Raw genomic sequence first — 9,832 nt, 5'->3', positions numbered from 1 at the left:
TTACATGCATACCATTGAATTTCTAAGTTATTACTTGATGCGTGCGGATATAAAAGATGAAAAAAGTGATTTTTCCCCCTAGTATTCATGCTTGTATTACCGTGTTTGTTCAGCAGAAGCGATACAAAGCTTAGCCAGTTAAAATTCGATAGTTTGCTCAGTTTTTTTATATGGAAATTAATCGTATTATGTGTTTCTTTTAGGAATTGTCCATAGTCTAGTATAAAAATGGAATTTGTCAAACAACTAGACCTACCAACACCACATTTATGAGTGGATCAAATGCGTCCATTAAACTGTTGATTAGTATGATACATTGATAATACAATAGTATCAACTTAAGCACATTTCTCGCATTTGCACTCGAATCCCCAATTATATCGGAATTGTTCTTGACGCTTTTCCTTGGGCAACTTCATCTCGTCAGGTGATAAATAATTGATGAAAAGTTGCTCGCCTTTTTTAACCGGTCGAGTTGTCGTACAGTAGGTGAGCTTTCCCGACGTGTTGACTTTCACGTTTGGTTCGCAATGGTTAAACATTGAAAACACGTTGCGCACCGTTAAACCTTCTTCGAATTCCATTACATTTGAATCCACAATAATTGTATGGCATACGACCAAATGCATTAAAAAGCGTTTCTTTTCCAAAGTGTCAAACATATCTCGTATTTTCGGTAGAAACAAAATGCATGTGTACACACGCTTCAAATCACTCAAAGGTTTTCTTCGCATTCTTTTCTTCAATTTGAAAAAGAAGTGGTACTTCGAGAATTGGTCATCCAATGATGTCGGTAATTTATCAGGATCTCCACCATCTCCACGCACAAGGGTTTCAACGAATCGCATCAAAGCCTCAACATTTCGAAATGTTGAAATGGCTGTCAAAACCGTTTGGATTATCAATCGAGTTCGATGTAAATTTTTCTGTTTTTCAACATCGTTGAAACACCTCATCCCAAAGAATGTGCCACATTCCCATTCATGGGTTTTATTGCGTTTCTTACACTCAAGACTACAGTACACGACATTTGTGCACTGTTCACAAGCCAAAAAATTCGAAAATGTTGCACGATAACAAGTGTAACAGATAGAAGAATCTTGGATATGACTGACCGCAAACGCTTCTTCCAACAAAATCGTTTTGCCCTTTGGAATGTCACTATTAGCGATCAAATGTCGACCAAATTGTTGATTGCATTTTATATCAACTTTGTTCACCAAACAAGGGTAGTGTTTATTTGCTTCATAATCCAATTCCGGTGGATGTTCTGGCTCTCGTCGTACCACCTCCACCAATTCAAGACATTCTTGCTTACGTTGTTCAAGCTCCGGCAAAAGATGGTCAGGTATTTTTTCCTTAGTGGCCAGTTCAATGTCTGCTAATGCTTCATCGATCATGTTAAGTTTGAAAAAACATGCCGATCGGAAAAAATAGGCTAGAGCCACATTCTCGGTTCCGACTTCTGCGAAGCGCAGGCTTTCATTATAACATTCCATTGCATCTGACCAATTGTTCGCCGCAAAAATTTCATTTCCCAGCTCTCGACTTTCCGATGATTTCTTATTATTCTTTCGAAACTTTTTTGTTTTCATTTCATTCATTGATTCATCATTCCATTTATCGTCGTCTGGTAAGGTTACGAACAGATCAATGAATGTGGTCTGACCTTTAATTGTTTCTTTTCTCCATAAAATAACGTCCATGGCTGATTCGATAAGTACTTCTGAAACTAATTATCCAAAATATAATATATGTATGTCGTATCAATATTTTCATGAATTTTCTTTTTTTCTTTTTTTAAATGTATACATACTCACCGTTTTATGTGGCTTCGAATGAATAAGCAATACAAACAACAAAACTTGAGGTTGCTTTGAAAAACTAACGTTTTAAAAAGAAACAAATCATCAAACTATTTCGGAGAAACGATTTTGAATCAAAAGTAAATGTATATTAAACGAATTATTCAGAATATTGTAAGCCGTGATAAAAGAATGCTATCTTACACTAGATGTGAGTAGCTACTGCCAAGTCGGCAAATGCATAAGCTGATAACAACACATTTCATTGCTCTTACGATAGATTGCTTGTGTGATTAACGGTTTTCTAGAACGTTCACCATAAATAGCAGTGTAAATGTCAGATATACAGTTTGCAGCCAATACAGCTGAAATATGACGTTTAAACTGTTGTTCGTGAAACAAATTTGAATTTTTTTCTATTTTCATACTGTTATAATTGAAAAGAAAATCACAATATTCTGGCTTTGATTACTGTGTGTTTATTTTTGCGTGATTGAACAAGCGGGTTTTTCTTCAATACCTACAACATCGATATAATTTCTATCGGTAAATAGAATTTTGTCCAAGGAAATGCTTTATAAGTATATATAATTTGGTCATAATAAAAATAGATGATTTTATATATTTCTTTTTGTCATGTCCTTAATCTATGGCTTAATACTGTAGCATACAAATGTAAAATGCAAAACAAATGGACTTTCCAGCATCAGATTTAAGTGATCTATTGATATACTTAACAACTCAAACACATTTCTTGCATTTGCACACGAATCCCCAAGCATTTCGAAGTTTTTCTTGGCGTTTTTCTTTCGGTAACTTCATCTCGTCAGGTGATAAATAACTGATGAAGAGCTGCTCCCCTTTTTTAACCGGTCGAGATGTTGTACAGTAGGTAATCTTTTCAGACGAGCTTTCTTTCACGTTTGGCTCGCAACAATGGTTAAACATTGAAAAAACAATGTTCACATTTGAACTTTCTTTGCTTCCGATGGAATTTGTATCTACAATAAGTGAATGATGTGCGATCAAATGCATTAAAAAATGTTGCTTTTCCACGTTGTCAAACAGAGCTCGTATTTTTGGTAGTAGCATGATCCATTGGTACACACGTTTCACACCATCCAAAGGGTTAACCATTCTTTTCTTCAATTTAAAAAAGAAGTGGTACTTCGAGACATTGTCATGCATTGAAGTAGGCAATTTGTCAGGATCTTCACGCAAAGTATTTTCAACGAATTGCATCAAAGTCTCAACATTCGGAAAAGTTGTAACGGCTGTCAAAATCGTCTGGACAATCAATCTTGTTCGATGTAAAAATTTCTGTATTTTAACGTCATTGAAAAATCTCATTCCAAAGAATGTACCACATTCCCATTCATGGGTTTTATTGCGATTCTTACACTCAACACTACAAAACATGACATTCGTGCAGTGTTCGCAAGCGAGGTAATTTGAAAATGTGGCACGATAACATGTGTAGCATATGGAAAAATCTTCGATATGACTGACTGCAAAGTGTTCTTCCAATAAAATCGTTTTGCCCTTTGGAATGTCACTATTTGCGACCAAGTATCGACCAAATTCGTCATTCTGTTCTATTTTCACTAAGTTTGCCAAACAAGGGAATTGTTTATTTGGTTCATAGTCCAATTTCGGTTGATATTCTGGCATTCGTTGTACCGTATTCGCTAATTCCAAACATTTTTGTCGACGTTCTTGAAGCTTTGGCAAAAGGCGGTACGGTAAATTTTCTTTTTTGGCCAGCTCAATGTCTACCAACGCTTCATCGTACATTTGCATGTAGAAAAAACATGCCGATCGGTTGGAATAGGCTAGGGCCACATTTTCAGATCCAACCTCTGCGTTGCGCAAGCTTTGATTGTAATGTTCCATTGCGTCTTCCCAATTTTTTGCCGCAAAAATTTCATTTCCTCGTGTTCGACTTTCCAATGATTTTTCATTGTCCTTCCGAAATGTTATTGTTTCCAATGGATTCGTTGCTCCATCATTCCATACATCATCTTCTTGCAAGGATGCAAACAGATCAATATATCCGGTCTGATTTTGGGTTGTTTCTTTTTTCCATAAGTTGTCCATATCTGATTCGTTGAGTGCTTCTGAAATTAATTATTTTCATGAATGTAAGGAGTTTTCATTTTCACAAGGTATACTGTATACCCACTGTTTTATGTGGCTTCGATTGAAACAGCAATGTGGGAAAGAAACTTCAGACTATGTCATTAATTTCGGCACTATAAACAGTGTTTCGTCGATTTCAGTTTTAATCATCAATCTTTCTTGGACGAAGATATTTTTGAAGAGAAAAAAATCAGTATTAAATGATGAAAAACTAAAATAACTTTATTGGAATATGAAAGAATGAATTTTATCTTACACTAAATGTCAGTAGGTATTGGAAAGGCGGCAAGTGTATCACATCAATAAATAAACATTGCCTTTATGTCAGATTTCTTGTATAAATACCGGCTAAATAGCGAATTCACCATAAATAACAGTGTAAATGTCAAATGTTCAGTACGCAGCCAATATAGCAGATATATGACGATTACACTGTTATTCGTGAAATGAATTTGTTATATTTTACTTTGTAACATTTTTTCAATCAAAAATTGAATATGAGAAGAAGGTTAACTGCATAATGTGTGTAATAAATTGCTGCAATCTCGATTCAATTCAACAATATTGACATATCTGGATAAATATTGGCTTTTTTCGATTTTTATTGAGAATTTTGATTTAAGCAAGTGTTGAGGTCATAGTCCAAAGCGAAATAGTACGATAATCTTTCGAAAAGAATTGATTCAAACCTTCATTTCTTCTGTTTTTATCCATCTGACCAGTATTGCAAACTGAATTGAAGGTCAACTTAATATATCAACTACTCTCAAACTAGAAAAATTACAAAAAAGTCTTTATTTTATTAATCCGATGTTGGTCAATCTTCAAGGGCCGTAATTAATCCAGCAAAAACCTGCGAAATAAATCCAACTTCAGCCGACCATGCCAATTGACCATGCTCGTTCAAAAATTGGCGACATTTATCCAAAAGATCCAGAGCCAAACTTTCATCATGCACGTTGTCATGTACAAACTGGAAACGCGGATCGGATGCCAAACGAGCATTAACAATGTTATTGGTTGGTTCGCATACTGCACACTTGCAAATGAACTTCCAATTAGATTCCAGTTCTTTTTGTCTCTCATGGGTTTTCTCATTGAATGAACCCAAATAGTTGAAACAAAGCTGCTCACCCATTTTCACGTAACGAATTGTTTTGAAAATACCATGGTTGCCAACTATATAGTTATGAAGATTTGGCGCGCAGGAATGATTTACCATGGAAAAAACGTTATGTATTGATTTGAAATCGTCTCCTCCAATTGAATTGGTTTGAATAATCAGAGTATGATGGAAAACTAAGTGCATGAGAAAACGTGTTTTTTCTTCGCCATCGAAAAGTGCATTGATTTTTGGACACATTTGTATGCACTTGAAATGCGTGTAGGCGGCAATAATATCGTCAACCTTCTGCGGCGATCTTTTAAGGTTGAAGAAAAAGTGATATTTGGACTTCAAATCGTGCATTGATGTTGGAATCGTTCCGGGATCCTCAAGCAACGCACTGCCCACAAATTCCATGAGATCTTCAACACTTCGGAAACTTTCGATAGCCATCAAAACCGCTCGAACATGTAACTTCATATTGAAATTTAGTTGTGACACAGATGAACCACATTCCCATTTGTGCCATAGGTTTTGATTCATGCAATCTAAATCACAGAATACAACGGCTGGGCATTGCGGACAAGCGATGAAATTTGAGTTCATTCGAGAGCAATTACAACATAGCATTCTGTCATTGTCAATGGCTGCGATAAACTCCTTTTCCATCAAAACGATTTTGTCAACTGGGATGTCACACTTTGCAACCAAATGTCGTCCAAATTCTTGGTTGTATTTGATCTCCACCACATCGACCATACACGGAAAGTTTTTATTTGCCTCGTAGCTCAGTTTGAAGTCACGCGTCACTTTGGGTTTTTGGGCTGTTTGCATCAATTCGTGGCATTCCTGTTGGCGTTGTTCAAGCTGCACTAACAAATGTTCTGGTACATTCGCACTTTTAGCCGTCTCGATGTCAATCAACGCTTTCTCGTACAATTCCATGTTAAAGAAACAAGCGGACCGGCTTGAGTATGCCAAAGCCACGTTCTCTGACCCGATTTCCGCATAACTTAAGCTTCTGTTGTACCAAGTCATTGCCTCAGACCAATTTTCCGCTCTGAAAAACTCATTTCCACGCTGATGTAATGCTGTTGAGAATTCATTGTCCTTACGATTCGGCGCGATATTCACATCTCCAGAAGTGTCAATCATTTTTCCAACCATTTGTTCAATTCCATGCTGAGAGGAAAAAAGATCGACATACTGCGCACCAGCTTCGTTTGAATCTTTCTTCCACAAATTGTCCATGGCTGATGGCGTGATTGAACACTATTTCTACTGAAATATTTCAATCAAACTATTGTTTTTTGAGTGAATGTGCTACCTACCGTCTGATGCGTACTATCACTTTGAATAAAAAGTCAAAATGGTGTCAGAGAACAGATGCATGACGTTTCTTTTGCATTTGATTTGCATATTTAGTACTAAATATAGTTCTAAAAATTTAATCGTTAAATTTCTGCTCCAAAACAGTGATCAAAATAATTTTTTTTCTATTCCCGTTAATTGTTTTCCATTAATGGAGCAGCAAATTGATTGGAAGAAACACAATGATCGGTTTGCATGTGCCAATGCAATATTTTCCACTCTATCTTCTGCAAAACACAGACTTTCATTGAATGTTCCATTACATCTGACTAATTGAATGAATTTGACTAATGCCTGAATGACTCAAACAAACTATCGGTTTATACACCAACACATACATATGCAGACCGCTATAAACAAATCATGGTATAAATAGTGTTTTTTTGTGTTGGAATAAATAACAAATTGCGAATCGGTCTATTTTATTCTCCGTATATATTTGAAATTTAAAGTAAAGTTGTCCAGCCACAAATCTAATTCTAATCGATTGTAATTATCATATAAAAATTCACGCGATTACAAAGAAAAATCCACACAAAAATATTTTATCAAATTAAATTTTAATTTTGAAGCAATTCACATTAATTTGACGGAATCCACGTGTATATAAAGAATATTGTAAAAATTTCGTATTTTTCACTTATTTTAAGCTAAAAAACATTATTTTTTTGATCACATTTGTCTGAATTTCTAGAAGTTAAATTGAAAGTGTGTCAGTCGTAGTGAGAAAGTAATCTTATTACAATGGATTTACGTAAAGTGTTACAGTCAATCCTGAAAAAACCTCCGACATCAATGCAACTTCTTCTGACCATGGCAATTGACCATGCTCGTTCAAAAATTGGCGACTTTTATTCAAATTTTTCGGAGCCAATCTTTTTTCATGCACATTGTTACGTACAAACTTAAAACGCGGATCGGATGCCAAACGTGCATTGACAATGTTTTTGGCTGGTTTACATGCTGCACACTTGCAAATGAATTTCCATTTAGATTCCAATATTTTTTGTCTCTCATCGGTTTCTGGATTGAATCTACCCAAATAGTTGAAACAGAGCTGCTCACCTTTTTTCACGAAACGGATTGTTTCATAAATAAAGTGACCCTTTACTGGATAGGTAAGTATATTCGGAGCACAAGAGTGGTTTGCCATGGAAAATACGTTAATCATTGTTGAGTCATTGTATCCATTTCCAATTGCATTGGCTACAAGAATTCCGGAATGATGTGCGACTAAATGCATGAGAAAACGTTTCTTCCCTATGGTATTGAATGAATTGTTGATTTTTGGAATTCCTGTTAAACACTTGAATTCTATGTAAGCCATTTTTATAGCTTCAGCTGGTGCCAATCTTTTGAGTTTAAAGAAGAAATGATAATTCGTCTTCATATCATGTATTGATGTCGGAATCGTTTCGGGATCTTCGCGTAACGTGCTGTCAACAAACTCCATGAGACTTTCAACGTTTGGAAAACTTTCAATAGCCATCAAAATCGCTCGAACTGGAACTTTCTCTTTGCTACGTACTTGTGTCACAAATGAACCACATTCCCATTTGTGCCATAAGTTTTGGTTCATGCAATCACTATCACAGAATATAGCGGCTGAGCACTGGGTGCATGCGATGAAATTCGCATTCTTTCGGAAGCAAGTACAACATCGAATTTGTTCATTGTCACTGGCTGCGACGAACTCCTTTTCCATCAAAACGATTTTTCCAACTGGGATGTCCGATTTGGCAACCAAATGTCGTCCGAATTCTTGACTGTATTTGATCTCCACCACATCAGCCAAACATGGGTAGTTTTTGTGTGCCTCGTAGCTCAGTTTAAAGTCACGCGTCATTTTGGATTTTTGTGCAGTTTGCATCAATTTACGGCACTCCTGATGGCGGTGCTCAAGTGTCGGTAATAAGCGATCGGGAAGATTAGACTTCTTTGCAAACTCAATATCTGTCAACGCTTCTTCGTACATTCGCATCTGAAAGAAACACGATGATCGACTTGTATATGTCAACGCCACGTTCTCTGACCCGATTTCCGCATAACATAAGCTTTCGTTGTACGAATCCATTGCTTCAGACCATTTTTTTGCTCGAAAAAACTCATTTCCACGCTGGTGCAACGTTGTGGAGTATTTATTGTCCTTATTGTTCGGCATGATATTCATGTTGCCAAAGCATTTTATATATTGTGCCATTTGGTGCTGAGCAGAAAAAAGATCAACGTATTGTGCCCCATCTCTAGTTGATTCCTTCTTCCACAAATTGTCCATGGCTGGTTGGGTCTTTTAACAGTATTTCTATTGAAATATTTCAATCAAATTTATATTTTTTAAGAATTTATTTCGATGTATGTGCTACCCACCTTCTTATGCGTGCTAATTCTATGAGTCACTTTTAGATTGACTGTCTTTTCGTATATTTGGTACTAAAATAGTTCTAAAAAATGTACTCGTGTCAAAATGATTCGAATTCAAATGGAAAATTTTATTGTTTTTACAATTTAGAGGCACATAGACTAAAATCAACGATGCTAATGAAAAACACACAAACATCTTATGTTATTCTGATAATGTACAGTCATGGAAATTTATTTAGGACCGGCATTGAAATTTCAGTTTCTTCCCATTAATTCTGTTATTTTACAAAAAAATATTCATGAAATGATGTTTATGAGAATATTTGAAGTTTTTATAAATGGACTAGACTATCAATTTCATTATTTTCGGTAATGGATATCATTTATTGATGAAATTGCCCAAAAACTGCGGGAAAAATAATTAAGACCTTCCATACAAAAAATGACAAAATTTTTCGAAAAATCGGAAAATTTATCTTCTGTTTAACAAAATTCACTCCACCGATGGTCGTATTTAATTGAAATACATTTTTTCCACATTACCTTTTAATAGATTTCAAATTTCTTAACAAATTCGAAAAGTTACAGACCAAACTAAACTTTATAGCATTTTTTGTATGAAAAATCGTGGAAGAATCATAGTTTGGTCTGTAACTTTTCGAATTTGTTAAGAAATTTGAAATCTATTAAATGGTAATGTGGAAAAAATGTATTTCAATTAAATACGACCATCGGTGGAGTGAATTTTGTTAAACAGAAGATAAATTTTCCGATTTTTCGATTTCATCAATAAATGATATCCATTACCGAAAATAATGAAATTGATAGTCTAGTCCATTTATAAAAACTTCAAATATTCTCATAAACATCATTTCATGAATATTTTTTTGTAAAATAACAGAATTAATGGGAAAAAACTGAAATTTCAATGCCGGTCCTAATTAAATTTCCATGACTGTATCGTCAGCTATCTGTCATTGACTGCAAAATTTGAACATTTGACATTGGAAACGATGATGAACGCATCCGTATGAAAACCAATACACTTTTT

The 9,832-nt window shown here is 35.2% G+C and overlaps 4 protein-coding genes across 7 annotated transcripts; all 4 read right to left on the bottom strand.

Moving 5' to 3' along the window:
- Window positions 1-6: 6 nt before the first annotated feature.
- On the bottom strand, window positions 7-2,124 carry LOC129580257 (uncharacterized). 2 transcript variants are annotated; one of them, XM_055470500.1, is made up of 3 exons: window positions 2,010-2,026; window positions 1,821-1,915; window positions 7-1,732 (listed from the first exon to the last, which is right to left on the bottom strand). In XM_055470500.1, the coding sequence occupies exon 3, from the start codon at window positions 1,704-1,706 to the stop codon at window positions 339-341; it is 1,368 nt and encodes a 455-aa protein (XP_055326475.1). In that variant the 5' UTR covers window positions 1,707-1,732; window positions 1,821-1,915; window positions 2,010-2,026; the 3' UTR covers window positions 7-338. The 2 variants fall into 2 exon arrangements, with proteins under 2 accessions (XP_055326475.1, XP_055326474.1); XM_055470499.1 differs by having other exon boundaries at window positions 1,813-2,124.
- A 137-nt stretch (window positions 2,125-2,261) lies between these two features.
- Window positions 2,262-4,272, bottom strand: LOC129580258 (SET and MYND domain-containing protein 4-like). 3 transcript variants are annotated; one of them, XM_055470504.1, is made up of 3 exons: window positions 4,201-4,272; window positions 3,984-4,098; window positions 2,262-3,922 (listed from the first exon to the last, which is right to left on the bottom strand). In XM_055470504.1, exon 3 carries the CDS (start codon window positions 3,900-3,902, stop codon window positions 2,547-2,549), a length of 1,356 nt encoding a protein of 451 aa, XP_055326479.1. In that variant the 5' UTR covers window positions 3,903-3,922; window positions 3,984-4,098; window positions 4,201-4,272; the 3' UTR covers window positions 2,262-2,546. The 3 variants fall into 3 exon arrangements, with proteins under 3 accessions (XP_055326479.1, XP_055326478.1, XP_055326476.1); XM_055470503.1 differs by having other exon boundaries at window positions 3,988-4,098; XM_055470501.1 differs by lacking the exon at window positions 4,201-4,272 and having other exon boundaries at window positions 2,262-3,929; window positions 3,989-4,077.
- A 489-nt stretch (window positions 4,273-4,761) lies between these two features.
- On the bottom strand, window positions 4,762-6,204 carry LOC129580260 (uncharacterized). The gene has a single exon (XM_055470506.1). The coding sequence runs from the start codon at window positions 6,202-6,204 to the stop codon at window positions 4,762-4,764; it is 1,443 nt and encodes a 480-aa protein (XP_055326481.1).
- A 757-nt stretch (window positions 6,205-6,961) lies between these two features.
- On the bottom strand, window positions 6,962-8,876 carry LOC129580259 (SET and MYND domain-containing protein 4-like). The gene is made up of 2 exons (XM_055470505.1): window positions 8,788-8,876; window positions 6,962-8,722 (listed from the first exon to the last, which is right to left on the bottom strand). The coding sequence occupies exon 2, from the start codon at window positions 8,693-8,695 to the stop codon at window positions 7,160-7,162; it is 1,536 nt and encodes a 511-aa protein (XP_055326480.1). The 5' UTR covers window positions 8,696-8,722; window positions 8,788-8,876; the 3' UTR covers window positions 6,962-7,159.
- Between the last annotated feature and the right edge of the window lie 956 nt (window positions 8,877-9,832).

Source organism: Sitodiplosis mosellana, unplaced genomic scaffold (genome assembly GCF_009176505.1).
Source record: "Sitodiplosis mosellana isolate CC-2019 unplaced genomic scaffold, AAFC_SMos_1.0 Smas_scaffold_7454, whole genome shotgun sequence".
NCBI lineage: Eukaryota > Metazoa > Arthropoda > Insecta > Diptera > Cecidomyiidae > Sitodiplosis > Sitodiplosis mosellana.
Note: the sequence above shows the minus strand (reverse complement) of the source record. Positions and strands in the feature narration are given on the sequence as shown.

Bases quoted from the DNA above. Each gene is read 5' to 3' on its own strand.
- LOC129580257 (XM_055470499.1), bottom strand. From the start codon at position 1,706: ATGGACGTTATTTTATGGAGAAAAGAAACAATTAAAGGTCAGACCACA.
- LOC129580260 (XM_055470506.1), bottom strand. From the start codon at position 6,204: ATGATTGACACTTCTGGAGATGTGAATATCGCGCCGAATCGTAAGGAC.
- LOC129580259 (XM_055470505.1), bottom strand. From the start codon at position 8,695: ATGGACAATTTGTGGAAGAAGGAATCAACTAGAGATGGGGCACAATAC.
- LOC129580258 (XM_055470504.1), bottom strand. From the start codon at position 3,902: ATGGACAACTTATGGAAAAAAGAAACAACCCAAAATCAGACCGGATAT.